General features: G+C 42.4%; 1 protein-coding gene across 4 annotated transcripts in view; it reads left to right on the forward strand.

Annotated features, from left to right (window-relative positions):
- Window positions 1-13,227, forward strand: part of SLC6A6 (solute carrier family 6 member 6) — a 53,407-nt gene extending 40,180 nt beyond the window's left edge. For 2 of the 4 annotated variants that reach the window (XM_059823146.1, XM_059823145.1), the window contains exons 12-17: window positions 4,188-4,300; window positions 6,976-7,113; window positions 8,195-8,297; window positions 9,247-9,347; window positions 10,045-10,215; window positions 11,732-13,227. In XM_059823146.1, the coding sequence (XP_059679129.1) occupies window positions 4,188-4,300; window positions 6,976-7,113; window positions 8,195-8,297; window positions 9,247-9,347; window positions 10,045-10,215; window positions 11,732-11,902 (797 nt within the window). In that variant the 3' untranslated portion in view covers window positions 11,903-13,227. Of the gene's footprint in view, window positions 1-4,187; window positions 4,301-6,975; window positions 7,114-8,194; window positions 8,298-9,246; window positions 9,348-10,044; window positions 10,216-11,729 lie in introns of all 4 variants that reach the window. The other 2 variants (XM_059823147.1, XM_009809888.2) reach the window with 1 other exon arrangement.
- The last annotated feature ends 5,343 nt before the right edge of the window (window positions 13,228-18,570 follow it).

Consider the following 18,570-nt stretch of genomic DNA (forward strand, 5'->3'; position numbering starts at 1 on the left):
CAATCCTGCATTAGTCCTCTGTAGCTTCAGGGTGAGGTTGACAGAACTGTGAGAAGTCCATTTTGAAACTGGATGTACACGTAGGTTCCTCCCTTATTTCAGAAGTGTCCTTCCCATTAACGTTCAGCTACGCACTTGCAGCTGAAGAAGGCTAAATCCTCATAGCATGTGAACGTATCTTAGACAAAACAAATGACATTTTTTCCTCTGTGCATGTCTTGTCCATGAGGGCAGGTGTAGCCATGTGTTTTCACGTAGAACAGACAGATTAGATGGGAATTACCATTCAAGAAGAATGAGTCAGGCCTCAACAGCCAGGAGGCTTAAAGCTGATCAGATTCAAGTAATAACGATGTCACCTGAGTGCACTTTTGGCATTTCTTTCTGATTTTTTTTTGAGCAATTTTAATTCACCTGCATAGTATTTGAAAGCTTTCCTCTGAAAACAAGCTATTAAAAAGAAAAAGTCAATAAGTCTTCTGGTCACGTGGCTCTAGGAGTTAAGTCTTTAAGAAAAATATCACAACAGCTAATGAAAAACTAATGACTGTGGTGGCACCACTGGATTCTTGGGTGGCTGCAATTGGCATACCTCTCGCAAGTGTGATTAGTTAACAGTCTTGGCCATAATGCTTATTTTCATCAGAGGTTGATTGCTTTGTTCAAAAACAGGAAGCAAGGGAATAATCCTATTGAATGAATCATAAATAGCCCCTTTTTTTCAATATGTAGGTGGATCAATTCCAAGAGTAGCATTTTTAAGTATTTCCACATTAGGTTTTTATCTGGTCAATATTTATTCTAATTTTTATTATTAAATCTCTGATAAACAGGCAGCTGTTTTCCTGTTGCTTGACATTTTTAGAATGAAACTTAACTGGATTGTTAAGTAATGTTTAAATACAAATTAACTAACAGTCTTAGTGTTTACATAGCATTTTTTCATCAACAGCTCAAAAAGCATTTTTTTAAAGGAGGGATTTTGTAGCTTATTATAGGGACAACAAGGGCACCTATTAGCTTCCAAACTTGGTTTTCGGTTTCTTGCATATTTTGTTGTCGATTCCTTCAGGTTTTCTACTTCATTTAAATTCAGCCCTAAGTCACTAACGGCCAGAGATTGCAACCGTCTCACTGTTCAGTGGGTTGCCCATCTTCACTGACTGGTCTTCAGCTAAAGCCAAAGGGACATTTTTACACGACAGTAAACATTACCAAAATTATCCCAACCACTTCCCGTGGGTTTCCTCACTGCCTTTCTCAGCAGAGATCAAGCGCAGAGCCACTGGAGACCGCTTGGTCCCCCTGGGGTGAGTGTCCCAGGACCCACGCGGGGCCGTGGGGGAAGCTCTCGCTGCCACTGCTGCCCTGCTGCTGACTTCTCAGCACAGAGCCGTTCAGCAGGCGCTTGAGCCTCTTTTTTTGGCTTTGCCTTTTTTGGTTTCGTATGATGCAGGGTCAGAACCACTCTCCCGGGTCAGAAAAAAGGTGAGCAGAGGCACTGCCGCTTGGCCGTAGCACTGGGGAGAGGACATCGTCCACGGGGCCAAGACCTCCTGCTCCCCCCATCTCTGCCCAGCAAGTTAAAACCTTCCTGCCCTATGCGTGACACCATTTGTTTCCTTGTTTGCCCTCCTGCAAGCCAGGGGAACATCAGCAAATTCGCTGACAGCAGAATCTCACGGCCACATTTTTTGCTTGTGCCAAATTCAGCCTTGGTGCAACGTGCCCAGGACACACTTGTCAGGGAGGGGTGGCTCCTGCTTAAAGCCCTAGTTACTGCTGCTGGCCTTCACCGGCTTTAATAGGTTTACACAACAGTTAAAGTAGACCCCTCTGACTTCCCAGTGAAAGCAGATTTTTAATAAATAGCACCTGATTTTTTTCAGAAATACTTTTAAAGGGAGAGAGGAAAGCAGTGGAGGCTCAACAACAAAGCCATAGTGAGTCCTGTCTAATCTGTGCTGCATCCCTGCTTGGCTGGAAGAAATACTTTACCACCCGTGCAATTTGTAGCAATCTTAAAACAGCACAAGATTTGCCTTTTTTTTTAAATCCCATTTGCAAATAAATTCAAATTAAGCAGGTCTGACTATAGTGCCTTGGGTTTCCTAATGCCTGCCCAGCCTCTGCCTCCGCAGTGCTCTCCAGCCGTGCCACAGCACTTCGCCAGCAAACGGCCAGAGATGGGCTGGAATTGGGGCAACCCTCATTAGCTCTTAATAGCAGCCACAAGTGCTTCACTTTTGCAAAACACCCTTCAGAGCAACAGAGTTTCAAATTAAATACAATTTTTAGATTATTTATGTTCAGTCAAGAGGATGCCAGGAACATTTTCTTTCACATGGACTTTTCTCTTTATATTTCAACACTCAGTTTCAAAGGAAAATCAAAGCTAGCGCAGGGCTTAGGGCACTTGGTATTAGACTGTATCACAGTGCAAGGACAGTTTCACTGGCCAAAGCATACAGAATTGCAGCAAGTTTGAGGAGAGCAGTTTTACATCTGTCTCATCAATTGCACAGATCAGCTGCAAGTGCCTTGTGGTAGCAGTTCTCCCTCAGGGAGGGTCTACTATATCTGCTGAACTAGGGGGAAAAAAGCAAAGCCCCCCAAAATTTGAGATATTCACCAGTTTTTTGGTATCTTCTGTCATATAAAATCTTAGTTGTGTTTCATTTTAAATAAAATTAGTTGCTCGATTGTTGGCTAATTTGTATTTATTTCTGTTCAAATATTTTCAGTGACTAAGTTTTCTTTAGTTTGAAAAGAAGTAATTTTTTTTTTTACCTCTTTCTCTTGCTTCTTTTTCCATCTTTCTTTTTGGAAAGGAAAAGTGGGAGGTAGGAAGAGCAGTGTTAGAGATTTTTCTGTACAGACCAGAGATAAGATTTCTGTCCCTGCACTACAGCAGTTTGAAAAAATTCCTTTTCCTATTGAAAATTACTTGAATCCATTTCAAAATCCTGGAAAATGCTGGGGTTTTAGGCTCCTTAAAACAAACAAGCAGATGAGCCAGGCATTCCCAGGTTTAATCTAAATTTAAATCTGCCCTCAGAATTTTTTGTCGGCTTCACAAAATTTCTACGGCCACTTTGAGAGCCTGCCGTAAATGCCGGATTGCCCGTGTTCCTGTCTCCCACTTGGAGAGGGCTCTTTCTCTCTCAACAAAAGCTCTCATAAGCGATAGCTGATAGCACATGGCTCCAGGTGAGAGCGCCTTTGGAGATCAACATGCGAGAGCACTGCACGTATGCTCGGTGTGTGGGTATGAGTGAGGTGCCGTCTGGTCCACGACACAGACAAGACCCAGTCTAGTGGCAAGCCCTTGCACACAAGGCTTTGGTTTCCAGAGCAGAGATGCCGGGCTCTTAGTCCCAGCCCCGCTGGTGCTCCCAGACTGTTGCAATCCGTCCTGTGCTTGGGGCTGACCTCGGTCATATTAGCGACACCGTGGCAGGCCTGCCCGGGCTGGCCGGATAGGGACAAGTGATGTGCCAGCATGGGGAAGTGATTTTATACAGAGTCATTTTACACACCAGCAATTCCTAACAGCAGGCAGCATTTTTTTCAGGGACCGCAGCTGATATAACTAGGAGTAGCCTGATCACTTCAGTGCAGCAGTGAGGGTTTGCAGAAGCAAAGGAGCAGACTCCTGGAGTGCAAACCCCGCGCTAGAAAAGCCGTGCTGGGTTTGGAGGTTGCATACAGAGGGAGGCAGTGGTTGCAGTAGCAAAGATCCCGGGGAATGTTTGGAGCAGAGTCCCTTCCTTGCATGCAAAAGAGGTTCATCATCATCATCTTCATTGTGACCATGTGGGCTAGCAGTGGGATTCTGCCATTCCCCTGGGTCACCCCTTCTCCCCCTGCCCCCAGTACTGTCCTGTGTCTGTGCGGGGCAGGTGTAGGACCACCTCCATTATTGGCATGTTTGAGACATGTTAAAACTGGTGATCTGTTAGCAATGGTCTCGGGGGTTTGCCTGTGGTTTCTGCTGTAGTCATGCGTGCTTCGATTTCAGATAAAAGAGCCAAACTGTTTCACTTCTGGTATTTCCAGCCGCGTTTGGATTTATCTGAACGGAACCAGGCATTCCTGCATTTGAGTGTGTCTACCTTTACCAAAGAGCTGGTACTTACTATTTCTCTTCCCTTCCCTTCCCCCTTTCCTATTTTCTCTTTCTCTAGGTCCAGGCCTGGCCTTCATTGCCTACCCAAAAGCTGTGTCCATGATGCCGCTGCCCACCTTTTGGGCAATCCTTTTTTTTATTATGCTTCTGTTGCTTGGACTGGATAGCCAGGTTAGTATTACGGGTAAGAGATATGTGGCTTATTGTCTTGGCGCTGCTGACTGAGAAAAGCTGGTTTTACAAGCGTGAGTTAAGAAGAGAATACCTCTAACGCTGCTTAAGAGGAATTCATCTGGGTTGCTTTTTAGTACTGGGGCTGCATTTGGTGAATGTCTTGGTTGATAGTCCGTGTGATGTTGCTCAGTAAGTCTTTGTCATCAGGAGTTAATGGAGTCCACAAGACCAGGGCGGTACTCCTTAACCTAAATATCAGTCCCAGTCTGGCCCAGAATACTACCATTTTGGTCATGGTGCAATATTTTCTTACTTTGGAGAAGAGCTTAATAATGTTAAGAACATAAAAGACTACAGCAATCTGTTCCACAGAGGACTTTGTGCCATTGCAGTCACCTGCAGTGTGTATACCTCGTCATTAAAACACTTTGTAAGAGTTAATAACTACTAGAAATACAGGCTTTGATAGTTGCCAAGCGCCAAAGAAGAAAAGCAATGCCATTGTGAGGCACAAAATGTTTCGTACAGTATATCCAGGTGGCTTCATGAACAGCCGGAGGACAAAGCCGCAGCCTTTTTGGTGGCCTTGGGCTCAGAGGTGCCGAACAATGGGGGATCCTGCTGACTTTCATGTCATCAGCGTGCATTCAATACCTCCAAACAGGCCAGAAAGCATCTCAGGTTCCAGTTGTACTAATGATATAGCACACACTGCTATTAATGAGTGAGCATGAAAAAATCAGAAAGTTCAGTTCAAGAAGTTAGATTATTTTTCCCAGTGGTTGCTTATGGGAATGTTGGAATAAATACGGCAAAAGAATCTGTAAATCATTTCTAGATAGTCCACTTACAAGGAAACGTGGGTGACCAGGGATTATGCAGTAACTACACATTCAAAATTGCCGAAGTTTTCAGGGCAACAGGCAGCTTTCTGCACTCGAATGGAAAATCACTAAGATTATAAAAACCCAATTGGTAAGGATGAAACATTTGTTTAGCCTAAATGCTCTCTTGTATGAGGAGAGATCTGTAAATGGATTTTTACCCAGTTGTTGTGTACTTAATCTCTTACATTTTTGATGTTCCATTTGCCCTAAATTGCTCTTTACAGCTTAATCTTTGAACGCTAGTGAGCAACTTTCAGTCATTCCAAAGTAAATGTAAAAGTGCCCGATGCTGAAGTTCAACAACCCTGTGCTTATGCAAATTGGAAGCTGTCTAGTAATTTTAAAAAGGTCCTCACTGCGTAGAATGATTAAAACTAATTGGAGCGCTTAATTCCTCTCCTCCACCCCTCTGGTTTTTTGGAGTGCAGTCAAGCAGGTTTCTGGAATGCCAGTTGAAGATCAGATCAGCCCAAAGGAAAGGGTTGCATTTAAAAAGAAAACCAGTTTTACAGAAGTCAAAGTAACAAGACAGGAGGCAACAAAATCTGGTGGAGTGTTTGCAGGTTGGTCTTTATTTCCAAAATGGAGCTTCTGCTCATGGTCAAAGAGGGTAGAGTTGTTACAGGGCACTTCTGGGCACTGTAAGAGCAATATAGATGCTGGGTAGGAAAAGGTAGCTTTTCTTGAAATAATGCTATTTCATAGACTCCCCGTGATAACTCATTAGTTGTAAGATGGTGTATCCACTTAAAGAGAAGATAATTTCTACAGAGGCAGCCTTGGTTCTCCATGGTATCCTCATGTCTTCAGTGAACTTGGTGCTTTCGTACCTTGCCAGACAGGGAGTGCAGATTAGCTGAATCATCCCTTCTTTGGGTTTGTTTGGGTGCAGTTCAGCAGTTGCTTTTCTCCATGGGTGAAATGCATCTGGTTTTCAATTAACTTTAAACTTTTGTTCAAATCCAGTTTGGGTTATTTGGTTAACTCAAGTTACACATCTTACATGTTGTTTTCAAATGGCAAGTAAGTACAAATACAGGTATCGTGAAGCTAGATAAACCAAGATTTTAGCTCATCTATTCAGAGCTGCATTTTTTGTTTACACATGCAAATAGTTCACCACATCTTTGTACGGGGACTGTATCAACAGCTCTGTTATTGCTGCAGAATTACCCAGAGCCTCAGTCAGAGGTACTCTGCTCACATGTTCAGAAAGGACAAGTTCAGTCAAGAAGTGCTGCTATTTCACATCAAAGTCTGCTTTCCCATGGCTGGATTTTCATGGGCAAACCCAAGAGTAGAATTATAACCAGCTGTGGAATTAACCTAACTTGTACCTGTGAGGTTTTCCGGCACATAAAAGGCTGGGAGGTACTCTCCTAGCTTAGGCTTTCTTGAGTGTTTTCTCTCTGCCTCTTTTCTAGCATACATCTTGTATTCATCTGGAACAGCTACAACATAAAAGCCACATAAGTGCCTTCCTGTCATCAGATTAAGTTCCTTTATCCTTCCTGCTTGCATTTACGGAGCCCCCTTGGAAGTTTGTAAGGCTGCTAGGAAATGAATGGCAATCCTAAAAGCTTGTTCCAACCTGAAAACTACCCCCACGCTTCAGGCTGTGGGTTACAAAGGAATGGCTTCTGATTTATTTATTCAAAGCAGCATTTTGCCACAGAGTACAGTTAGGGTGTTGCTGTGGAGCGTTCATTCAAGTATGAGCCTGGATAAAATGTATGACGGGTAATTTTCAAGTCACGTTTCTTTGTTGTTGTTTTTCCCCTTTAGTTTGTTGAAGTTGAAGGACAGATCACGTCATTAGTTGATCTGCACCCATCCTTCCTAAGGAAGGGTTACCGACGGGAAATCTTCATCGCTATAGTATGTTTCCTTAGCTATCTTCTGGGACTAACTATGGTGACTGAGGTAAGTAGCACCGGTGCTGGAAATTGCCTTCTTTTTTAGCCAGTTTTTAGACCAATTTTAGCTATGAATGAGACTGCATGGAACTAGCCACACAGAGGAGCGATGCTCTTTAGGTCTACAGAACATCTTTCATCCCTAGATCTGAAAGCATTTTGAAAGGGAGCTATATAGTCCCCCCTTTTCAGTCAGAGGAACAGAGAAATGAAATCTCATTAAGTTCAGTCTGATCTCAGGTAGTAATCAACATGGGTATGAATATTAACATCTGGCTCCAAATGATGAAACACCCGGGGAACCTTCAGCAGAGCAGATTAAGAATCCGTCCAGTGCATGCAGGGAAAGAGATTTTTATCTTGGTTACGCAGATTCTAATCAATTAAATACCCCTGGATTTATTCTAGTATAAACAAGATGGGAATATGTTCCAGTGACTGCACTGTTGTGATATTTATCTCCAAAATAAAATCCAAGCCAGATTTTAAAAACAACTGGAAGAGCACAATTGTGGGAATTAAAATAGCACTTGCAACAGAGGTGGCTAACAAACACAGTTTTTCAAGTAAAAGTGCAGGTATATACAGTTCAGGGTAGTGAGAGCAAAGAGTCTAACAGCATAGTGTAAATAAAGAGAGTTAGAGAGAAAAAAATGAACTATTCTGATGAAAAAAGTCCTTCCACTCAATTCATAAATGAAGACCCTCCTGATGAACTGACTTCCAGTTTTAGTATTTTGGAGGCGTTAATGTTAGGACGCGACCTATTACTTCTTTATATCATTTGTTTCTATAAATGCCCCTCCTAAAATACTTTTAAGAAGGAAAGATTTAAGTGTCTCAGTAGATTATACTAAGTGGCTTAATTTTGTTTAATTGTCGTCTTGTTTGGAATGTTTCCTGTAGTAAACATGCATATTCCCTGGGGAAGGTAATGCCAAATATTTACCTTACCTACTTGCTTGATATTTCTTCTTGTTAGACAGCAATCATTAAGATACTTCGGTAGATTTTACTGGGAGCTGGGCCTGAAGTATTCAGGGTTTTTTTCCTGTTGGATCCTAATCCATTGTGTCTCTCTTTTACAGGGTGGCATGTATGTTTTTCAACTCTTTGACTACTATGCAGCTAGTGGTGTATGCCTTTTGTGGGTTGCATTCTTTGAATGTATTGCTGTAGCCTGGGTTTATGGTAAGTGAGAATCCTTTCATCTGATACCTTTTGATGAGTCAGTGACAATTTTGCTAGCCAAACATTTAATCATCAGCCAGAATCTTCTTCCCAGCAACAGACACATGCCATTAATATAAATTTGCACTGACCTCTTGGAGACAAATTTGCATCTGGGATGAAGCCAACCTCCAGTGTTTTTCCACACAAAAATGAGTATTTTTCCATTGCTAATTAATAAAGACACAATTAAGCATTTACATGTGTTAAGTTGAGAGATGGGAGTTGAAAGTTTGGCCAGCCATGAAAATTTCTGTTTGTCTCTCAGAGAATTTCCTTTCAAAGCTGCAATGTCTGCAAGGGGCAAGCCAACCAAATAGGAAATACAAAAAGAAAGCTGACAGAAAAGTGTGTTCTGTCCCATTATTTTTAGGCGATGCTGAGTACCAAGGTCTGACAGTAACCTGTGTAGCTGCCTGAGACGGTAGCTGAGGAATGATCAGAAGATGTTTGCTGCTTAGGACTGGTCATTCCCTGATTCTTCATGTACTTCATCTTCTTAAGAAAGCAAAACAAACAAAGCCTTCATTTTGCATTAGTCGAATTTCTGTAGAAGCAGGGTGTACCGTTTGCTGTCGTGTCCTTCCCATGATGATCCCTCTGGCAGGATCAGTGAGAGCCTGGGGAGAGGAGTGGGTGCGTGAAAGGGTCAGGAGGGATTAGCATTGCTCTCTGGCATCCAGATCATGAGGGATGTGTGGGATGAGAGAGTTCCCCAACGTTTGAGATTCTCACGGAGAAAACCATCTTGAACTTCACAGCCATGGGAAGCATTTGAGCAATACATCTGACACCCTCATCTTCCGTTTAAATACCCCTTGGGGAGAAGAGGAAGGCAGCTGTAATCCTGCAGTCCTTACGTGGCTTTTATGTGCTCCGTTCTGATGAATGTACTAACTATCTGTTACAGGCGCTGATAATATTTATGATGCCATTGAGGATATGATTGGATACAGACCTGGTCCCTGGATGAAATGGAGCTGGATTGTGATCACACCAGTTCTTTGCGTGGTGAGTACTGACCCATGCTGTTTGAAGTCTTCCATGTAGCAGCTCTGAGCCACCTCTTACTGCTGCTTTTCAATGAAGGCTGTTGCATTCAGAGACCAATTTGCAAAGAGCTGCTGGAGGCTGGAACGTACCCCTCAAAGACATCCTCTCAGATGTTAGCTGTTAATGTGACAGCTCTCTACTGTGCCTGCGCAAATGGCAGTTGGCTACGTTTGAGGGGATTTTTTTCTTAGGATTGGCAAAATATTGCATTCATGACACAGAAAACTCACTCTCCAAAGAGCAGTCCCTACTTTAAGTGATAGGACTCCTAGACCGTTTTAACAAAATGACTTGAGCAGTCTGAGGCAGACACTCAGCTTGAAGTATTTCATTGGCTGGGAAGAACATCCCAGTAAGCTCCTTGCAATGTACAGCAAATATTTGAGTCCTGAAAAAGAACCGGCAGCGTACTGCAGCTGTTCAGTACCATTGCTTAACACCCTATTGTCAAGCAACAGTTTACCTATAAGCAGATGCAGATGCTCTTTCGATAATTTAAATGGAAGAATAATTCACCCCATTGGTTTAAAATACATATGGTATCCATCAACTCTGCCTTTCACTTCCTGTCTTCCTTAGGGCCAGTGGTAGCACCAGAGCCGTACTGCTTTCAGCATTTTTTGAGCCTCACTTTGTTTTCCTTTCTCATCCACAGGGGTGCTTTATCTTTTCTTTGGCCAAGTACAAACCACTGACCTACAACAAGGTCTACACATACCCAGACTGGGCAATTGGCCTGGGCTGGGTTCTTGCCCTTTCCTCCATGATCTGCATCCCTATGGTGATGGTCATCCGCATCATACAGTCAGATGGGTCGCTCATTGAGGTAAGAGCAACCGGTTGTCTGTCTGGAGGAGAACTGGAGGTTTAACTTGCTGTGTTTTATACAAAATAAGCACAATGCTTGGAAAACTGCCACCTTGTCCAGGTAGGGCAAAGTTGGGTGCCTCTCCTGCAGTGAATGCAAATAAGAGTGTTAAAGATCACCTGTCGTTTGGGCAAACAGTAGAAACAGAACAAACATGGAGCCTTCTGTCTTCAAGCAAACACCAGGTGATTTTACTTGCGTCCTACTTCTGCAGTTTTTAGTTTGGCACATCGTTGGCTTCATGTGCAGTCAAGCGCTCAAGGACTGGGGTGCTTCCCAGTGCCAGATCTCGCTTCTCCAGCCCACGGGGACAAGGAAGCACCACCCTACAAATCACTGAGAAAACAGGAGAGAGAGATAGACCTGGGTCAAACCTGGCTGTCTAAGAGTTCATTGAATTTCAGGGAAATTTGGATCCACCTGTGGATTTTGTGGTTCTCAGGCATGGCCTTTGCTCTGGAGGACTGAACAGAAGTCAAACCCTCCTGCCAGTCTGCTTCACCTTTTTAGCTTTTTAATTTTTTTTTTATTCCTAATGAATCAAATCAAAACACTGGATCCAGATTGCCCTGATCTTTGGAGAACTTTGGATCAGGTTCAGACTTGACAGTGCAGATTCTCTCAGGTTTGGATTTGCAGGCAATCTCTTCCCCCTTGCAGTTCAGCACAGGTTCCCCTGACTTGTTTTTCTTCCAGTGGAAAGTTTTTAGCAGCTATGCAAGCATGAAACTTAGCAATTCTCTTCTAAAGTTTCACATTAGTTTTGTTTTTGCCTAATGAGACAGTCTTAAATAGAGCCCAGGGTATTCTTGGAGGAGAAAATGGGACACTTCGGGTTAGGAAAAAAGAGAGAATAGAATAAAAAAGAACATTTCCCAGAGCACAAACACTTGCATTTGTTTTCCTCCAAGTGTTAATAGTCTTTTTCAGCTGTGGCCAGAGCATTTTCATGAGTGTTTATTTTCCTGCCTACATTGTCACCATCTATTGAGACACAAGTCTAAAAGTAGCCAAAACACTCCTCAAAGACCATGTTAGGAAAGGAAAGAGAGTAAACACTGGTCAGATGCCATTTAGTTCTTCCTTTGTGAACTGAGATGTAGGAGAGAAGTTGCCACTTGGCAATGAACGGCTGGGCTAAAAGGCAGAGCTGTTTCTAAATGCGGAAGGAGAACGCACGTAATTTGAGCAGCAGCTGCAGCGCTGAAAGTCCGGTGTGCAGGATGCTGGATGAGGCTGTGAATGCCCTCTCGTGTCTGACTTGCCTGCATCAAGTCAGGCTCTGCAGCTGAGCAAAAGTTGAACACAATGCTCCACAGCCCAGGTCCCTGCGTGCTTGCAGAGCCACGCGGCATACGCACGTCTCTGATGGCCGCTATCCCCATCCTCGGATTGCCACGTCCTCCATCCTGCCCATGATGACGGAGGGGGCCACTTGGTCTTCTAACCTTTGTTTTTCTTCTTTCTTTCAGAGGATAAAAGCGGTGGCTGCCCCCAAGGAAGTGAATCGGTGGTCCAAAGAAACGGAGAGTGGAACACCCTTCTGCCCCAATGGAACTTCAAATGGCGGATTGATCAAGCCAACTCATATCATTGTGGAAACCATGATGTGAGCTCTCTCTGTGAGAGGATAAACCTGCTTTAACTGCCGTTTACTAACCATAGATTCTCATAGGACCAGGTTTACAGAGCTTTATATTTGCACTAGGATTTATTTTTATTTCTCACAGAGAAAGTTATTTTTTGTGTGTGGTTTTTTTTTAATATTTTGTAAGGTAATCACAGCAGATGTCTCTCTGTAGAGGGAGAACTTTCATATCAGACTAGACATATTACAGGAATTTGCTATTATTGGGTTTTTTTAAATATATATCTTTATCTCTAAATATTATACACCTTACCACTTGAATTGATTGTCTTGCCAGCAATACATTCAAGTCTCAGAAAGCAATTTTAGGTGCTGGTATGGTTGGGAGCAGGGTAACCTACAGAACACACAAAAGGAGCTCTGTTGAGATATATGATTAAAAAAAGACGCTGTTTCAAGAGAATTTTCAAAGGTGTAGTATTTCCACCCTCTGGTTCAATTGTGGTAAACGATGGGCTTCAGGGTCACATTAGGGAAAGGGTACAGTTACGTTTAGCACAGTTCCTGAGTAAAGATAGAGCCGGGCAGCTGGAGCAGAGAGTTTGTGAGGAAGGCAGAGAAGTTGGGTGTGAAGAGTCTTGCAGCCGTCCCTCCCAAGCATGGCGTTGGGACCCTGTCACACAAACGAGAAGAGGACTTTAGGAAGGCGTTTGCAGGATGTGGCATGGTTCACTCTTTTTTTTTTTTCTGTCATTTTTGTTAGGTTTTGGGTTTTTTTTTACTTAAGTGAAATGCCTGCTGTTTGTGCATGAGCGAGGAGGTTGAGTACCTGCTCCTGAGTTTTCCAGCAAAGCATATTTTAGTGTGGTGGCACAGGTGTAAACTTGAATTCTGCAAACTGGGAGGGGCAGCCTGTCCCTGGGGCAGCAGGGCTGAGTGCTGAGGTGCTGAGAGGGGAAAAGCAGCACCTGCCCTCTGGGTGCTTCAGATGTTCGTTTGCTTATTTGTTTGCGTGTCAGTTTGGTTTCGGGCGGAAAAATAGAAGAATCCCTTCTGGACTCTGACCGTCCAAAGGTGAACACAAACCAGGTCATACCCAACAGGAGGAACAAAACCACTCACCTACACCTGGTGTAACCGGTATTTATAACAGACACGTTGTTAATAATAATAGTAATGAAGATAATAATATCACTCAGCAAACAGGTGCTTTTAATCCATGTATCTCAAAAATGCTTTGCCAAGTTCAGTAATTTATTTATTGGGGGGGGTGGTGTTACTGTTGGGGGAACAGACAAAAGGACTAAGAAAGTCCCTTGTCCCATGTTACTAAATAACAGCAGCGGACCTAGGGCCCCCCCATCTCCTTGCCCATCATTGGGTTAAACCGTAATTTTTTTAATTTGGGGGGGTGGGGGTGGGGGTGGAGGGTGGCAGACATATTTATGAGGTTTATGAATCTTATCTGCTGAAGAAACAGGGCTTTCAGCATTTTAAGTTAAAGCGAAGGGAACATGTAACACTGAAATGTTTTGTGTTTGATCAGAAAGAATTGTGTACCGTTCCAGGTTAGACTGGGCAGTGAAGAGAAACCACTACAAGGAGTGTAGGAATGGGGGTTCTGCTTCGTGTGGGTCAGGTGGATGTTTCCATGGGCAATTGCTCCCTGAAGACTGTCCAAAACATGGACAAAAAAATCCCTTTTTTTTTTTTTTTTTTAAAAAAAACTTGAGCAGGTTGTGCTGGGAACAGGTTCTCTGGTGACACTCAGCCTTTTCTTGTGGGCATTGTATTAGGGGGAGAGGTTTTTTTTTATAATGATACCACAGTTAGGCTATCCAAAGGTATTTAGAGGAAATGCTTGATAACAGCAGTTTGTATCTGCTTATTCTGCTGTCAGCTTAGTCTGTCAGGGCAGAGTTTGTCATTTAAACAGGAACATATCCAGTTCTTAACATTCCTACACAGTAGTTTTATTTCATTTTTTCTTGTCCCATGGGCTAACTGGCCGCAGCAGCATAAACAATTGTTGATTAGCTTCTTGGTTTTCCTGTAACAGAAAAGGGGTGATTTAAAACTTAAGAGATGGACCAAAATAATGTAAAAAAAAAAAAAAAAAAAAAAAAGGAAAAAGTGTCTGCATCTATAACTTTCAAAATCTTTTTAGTTTGAATTTGTACACATTTTTACATCAGATAGCTGAGTTGCAGCAACAAAACCGGCCACAGCAGAATTGCGTTTGTGTTCTTTTTCTGGTTGCTGTATTATGTGAGTTACAAATGAAACTTTTCCACAGCTGGAGATGGCAAACACCTAATGTCACCTGCTGGACCAGTGGCCATAGCCATCCGAAGGTCACTGGGGGAATTCTGTGAGGCAGTGGGTGTCAACAAATGAGCCCAAAATAAAGAAACATGCATACAGCTATTTTATTGGGGGTTTTATAGCCTTTAACAATCAAAGGCAAGGAAATGTAACAAAAGATAACTCTTATAGTGGGCTTCAGCTTGAATCCTCATTTCTGAGTTACAATTAGTGTCTGCAGTAAACAGGCACACTTGCCTGGGTGAAGAGGGAGTAGCAGGTTAGGGGGGGTCTAAATTAATGGTTTCTGCGAGTGCAAATGAAACACTGATGCTTGATTTTTTTTTTTTTTATATATACGTTGTCATACAACTGTGTTTGAGATATAGTTTGCACACCAATTTTGTGTTATAGAGCTGAGAAAAGCTTTAGTTAGGGAAAAAAAATGGTTTGGCTACATCAAAGATGTCTCCAGCGAGTCAGCTGGGTATTTAGCCATCTCCCGTGTTGTGGAGAGCGTCTTTGTGTCAAGAACCAGAGGGCTAATACTACACCTTTCAAAGTACAACTACTAGAGAACTAGAACCCAGCCCCATTTCGATGTAAACTGTGCCATTCAAATCAGTCGCTTCCATGTACCAAGTGAAAATGTCTCGCACATATGCAACAACCTCACTGAAGCGGTCTCTGTGTCAACTTCTCTGGCCCTGCTGTGCTCCTTAGCATGACTGCAAGGGAGGGCTGGGACTCACGAAGAGCTAAGAAATTATTGTTTCTGGAAAACTGTTCCCCTCTCCCCTCTTCCCTCCCCTCCAAAAAAAAATTCTTGTTTTATCTGGGGTTTGAGTTCCAATGAGCACACTCGTATTTTTACAGTTTTGGGGTTTTTCCTAATACTTCTATCAGATTTCTGAACTTTTCTTGGTGATAAATTTGCATTTCAACATGATCCTCTGCCAAATTTATTAAAAAACAATTTTTAAAAAAGTCTGTGTTTTCTACCTATATCTGACTGCAAATACAACTGATTTTTTTTTTTCCTAATTTACTTTAAACACTTGTGACCTATCTTACGTGTTTTATGTAAATGAGGAAGTCTATATTAAAGTATCATGACTAGTCATAGATGAACTGGTTTGGACCCAGGGAAAAGTTCGTGCAGTTTTGGCATGAGATCTTTAGAATCAGATCCCTGAGTTTAAAACCAGAATAAAACAAGACAAAAACCCACACCTTTTTATATTTCATGTACCTTTGTATTCTTGGGTTCTTCTGGGCTTGAAAACGGCAGATTTTCAGCGGTATTTATTTACAGCTGAACTGAAATCAAAATGTAGTAGAAAAGTAAAGGGGAACATTTACACCACAAGATTCTCCGACCTGTTTCTTATTTTTCTCAATTTTCCCAACTCTTTCAGTTCACCTGTCACTAGTTATGATCTCACTGAATGGGCATCTATTGTAAGGGACTTTACCAGTAGTCTGTATTTCGGTATTTAAACAGTATGATTTCATAAATAGAACTGGTTTTTATTGTTGTTGTTACTGTTCTCATTTTCCTTCTCATCCGTAGCTTTCCTCTTCATCTGGTCCAAACAGATCCACACACTTAGAAAAGTCCTCTTAAAGTGTGAGATAGTAGGTCCACAGTGGATTTGTTCTTGTGTTTGTAAATGAAAATACAAAAACCAAGCAGCTGTATTTGCCATCTAGAACAACGTTGGTGGTCACCCTGCAGCAGCAGCACAGCTCCTGGAGTTAGCAATGGTCTGCTGAAACAGCTCAGCAAAGCTGATTTTCGCTGCTGTTCTTGGGGAGAGGAGGAAAAGAGGAAAACACACAAAAAGGTGCAGCTCTATGGTTGCTGTAACAAGAAAAACCCCAACAGCCATCAGCAGAGCCTTTAATGTCACCATCAGGATAGCATCTTCTGCAGCTATTTTCAGTCCTGTCTGCATCCTCCTTTCTCAACTGCAGATACTCCTGGTTCCTCTTCTCTGTCTCAGCGTTAGACAAGTCAAGCAGATCTGAAGACACATGGACATTTCCATTCGATAGGCCTTTTGCAAGTCTCCTCCCAGTCTATTTTTATTTGCTAAGGAGACTTACAGTTTCGTTGAGGTCGTGCTTGTCACACTTGGGTTCAAAGCTCCCACTTGTTGCATCAATGGCAAAAGTCCATCTGTGGGAGAAGGATTTGAACATTTTTGAATAACTGTTTATTAGCTTCCACATCTTGTGGTCACTGCAGGATCACTCGTGGAGGCATAATGTATATAAAATGTTAAATAAGCTGTGTATTGAATCGAGTGGACAGGTTAGTTAAGCAGCTCAAGTACACTTGGAAGAAAGATGACCCTGACATCATTTCCAGGAGATTCAGTGGCAGTTGCTCACTTTCAGTAAAAAAAAAAAAAAAATAAATTAAATCTGTGTTTAAGTAGACTAGTAGATGAAATCTTCTACCCTTGTATGCACGCACACAAGTGGGGACATATTGCTTCTATTCCTAGGCTGCAAGTCATGTGTGTAAGTCTTGCAGGGCTGTTTAGGATGAGGATTGAGAAGGTTTAGGCACCACTTGCCTGCCAAGAGCCAACCTGCCGGGGTGCCCAAATGGCCTTTCCTAAGTTGGGGATGGTGGAAGAGGGAAAGTAATGACAAAATCCTGGACTGTGGCCCCTCCAAGGAAGCCTTGAGGTTCGACTTGAAAACTCTCCTTGGCTCCTTGTAAGCACCACATGGCTCCTGGTATGGGAGGTTGGGTGTGGTGTGGGTTCAGGCAGCTGCCTTGGACTTGTTTTCTCCAAAATCAGCATCCAAAGCCTTGTGGTTAGGCTTGACGTGTAGTTGTGTATTTGTATATTTGCATGAGCAAAGGTCAGGAACTGTCAGACTCTAGTAGCTAGTTTTATTTCTTGTAATCAAAGATAAGCTTAAGAAAGAAAGTATTCAGTTGATTCGGTGACACTTGACGCCTAAGAAAGCCATGAACTAGTGCAGAAGAGGCCCCCTGAGCTCCATACTTTGATCACAAAAAATTTCTATTGATATCAATGGTCAATTTGAGTAGACTGGAAAGCTTGCTCAAGAAAAGACTTCCAGCATAACTGGCACTAGCCCCAGCTGGAAAACTGCCTGTTCCAGCCCTGCACCCTCCACAGGATCATGGCTATTTTTTGCCTTCCCAAAACAAGGCTGTACATGGACAATGCTTCTCTGCTTTTTTAAAAAAAATAAATTAAAAAATCTGACTTTGTTTGTTTCTATTAAAAAATAAACAGAAAAAGTCAATTTTTTTGGTGTGTTTTTTCCAGTGGTCAGTGTGAATTGGTGATTTCAATTCACCCGGGTCCTAAGGCAAGAGCAGGAAAAGCTTCAGGCACCGTTTGACCAAAAAAAAGAGGCAATATCAAAATTTTGCAGGTTGAAAACATTAAGAAATCAAATCACTCCCCCAGCCCCATCAAAGGTGGAAAACTTAGTGACCGGGCTTGCAAATGGAGAAGAGCCTGACCCTGCTGGTATCGCTGGGCTGTTGAATGGCAGCGCAGACATGGCCTTTTTGTATCGCTGCTGTGTGCTAATTTGAAATAATCAATAAAAGAATTTAATTGCCACAAGCTTTACACAGCCCTGAGCCTTAGGAATAAAGGAGTTAGAAAGGGGCGAGTTTCTGGAGGCTTCGTGCCTATGGTTTGGCTCTGCGGTGCGCAGTGGGACAGTGCTGCTCACTTTCCTATTTGCAGCACAGGGAAAACGTGGCATGACTTGAAAAATCAGAATAAATAATGGGGAAAAATATAGTTTAAAAAAAAAGTGAAACTTGATTATGCTAAGGAGCTGTGCACATGTGCTTTTGTGTGTGCATATGTGGGGGAAGGCTTCAGTTCTGTAGCATAGTACATGTTAGCATGATACATATTGTTTCTAAATTTATCTGCTTCTGCAGTTGAGATGTTACAAAGATTTTATTTTTTTTTCTAATATATAAAGAAAAAAAAAATGAGAACAGTGGCAAAATCATGTTGAGAGGCTGAAAAAAAAAATAAAAAATCCTAAGTGGGGCAAGTTGAGTTAGTTTGTCATCTGCTCCTGTCCTGGAAGCCAGCGACGGTCTCTCAGCATTGCAGCATCCCAGTACTGTTCTGAAGTGCTCGTTGTTCGATAGGATGTTGTTTTTCTCCAGTGTAATGTTGTGATTGTTACCTGATAACGTTGCCAGGGACTTCACGTTATAAGAGGTGGTCCATCTTGTTTGATGTATTTGGCTAAAAAACAGTGGTGGTTTTTTTATTATTTAAATTCCTAGGAACTGTGACTACAGTAATGTGATGAGTAGCACATACAGCGAGGAGGCAATGTCGACAATGGCCTCCTTAAAAATGTCATCTGAACTTTTTTAAAAAAAGAAAACCTTA

This window comes from Gavia stellata, chromosome 12 (assembly GCF_030936135.1).
Source record: "Gavia stellata isolate bGavSte3 chromosome 12, bGavSte3.hap2, whole genome shotgun sequence".
Classification (NCBI taxonomy): Eukaryota; Metazoa; Chordata; class Aves; order Gaviiformes; family Gaviidae; genus Gavia; species Gavia stellata.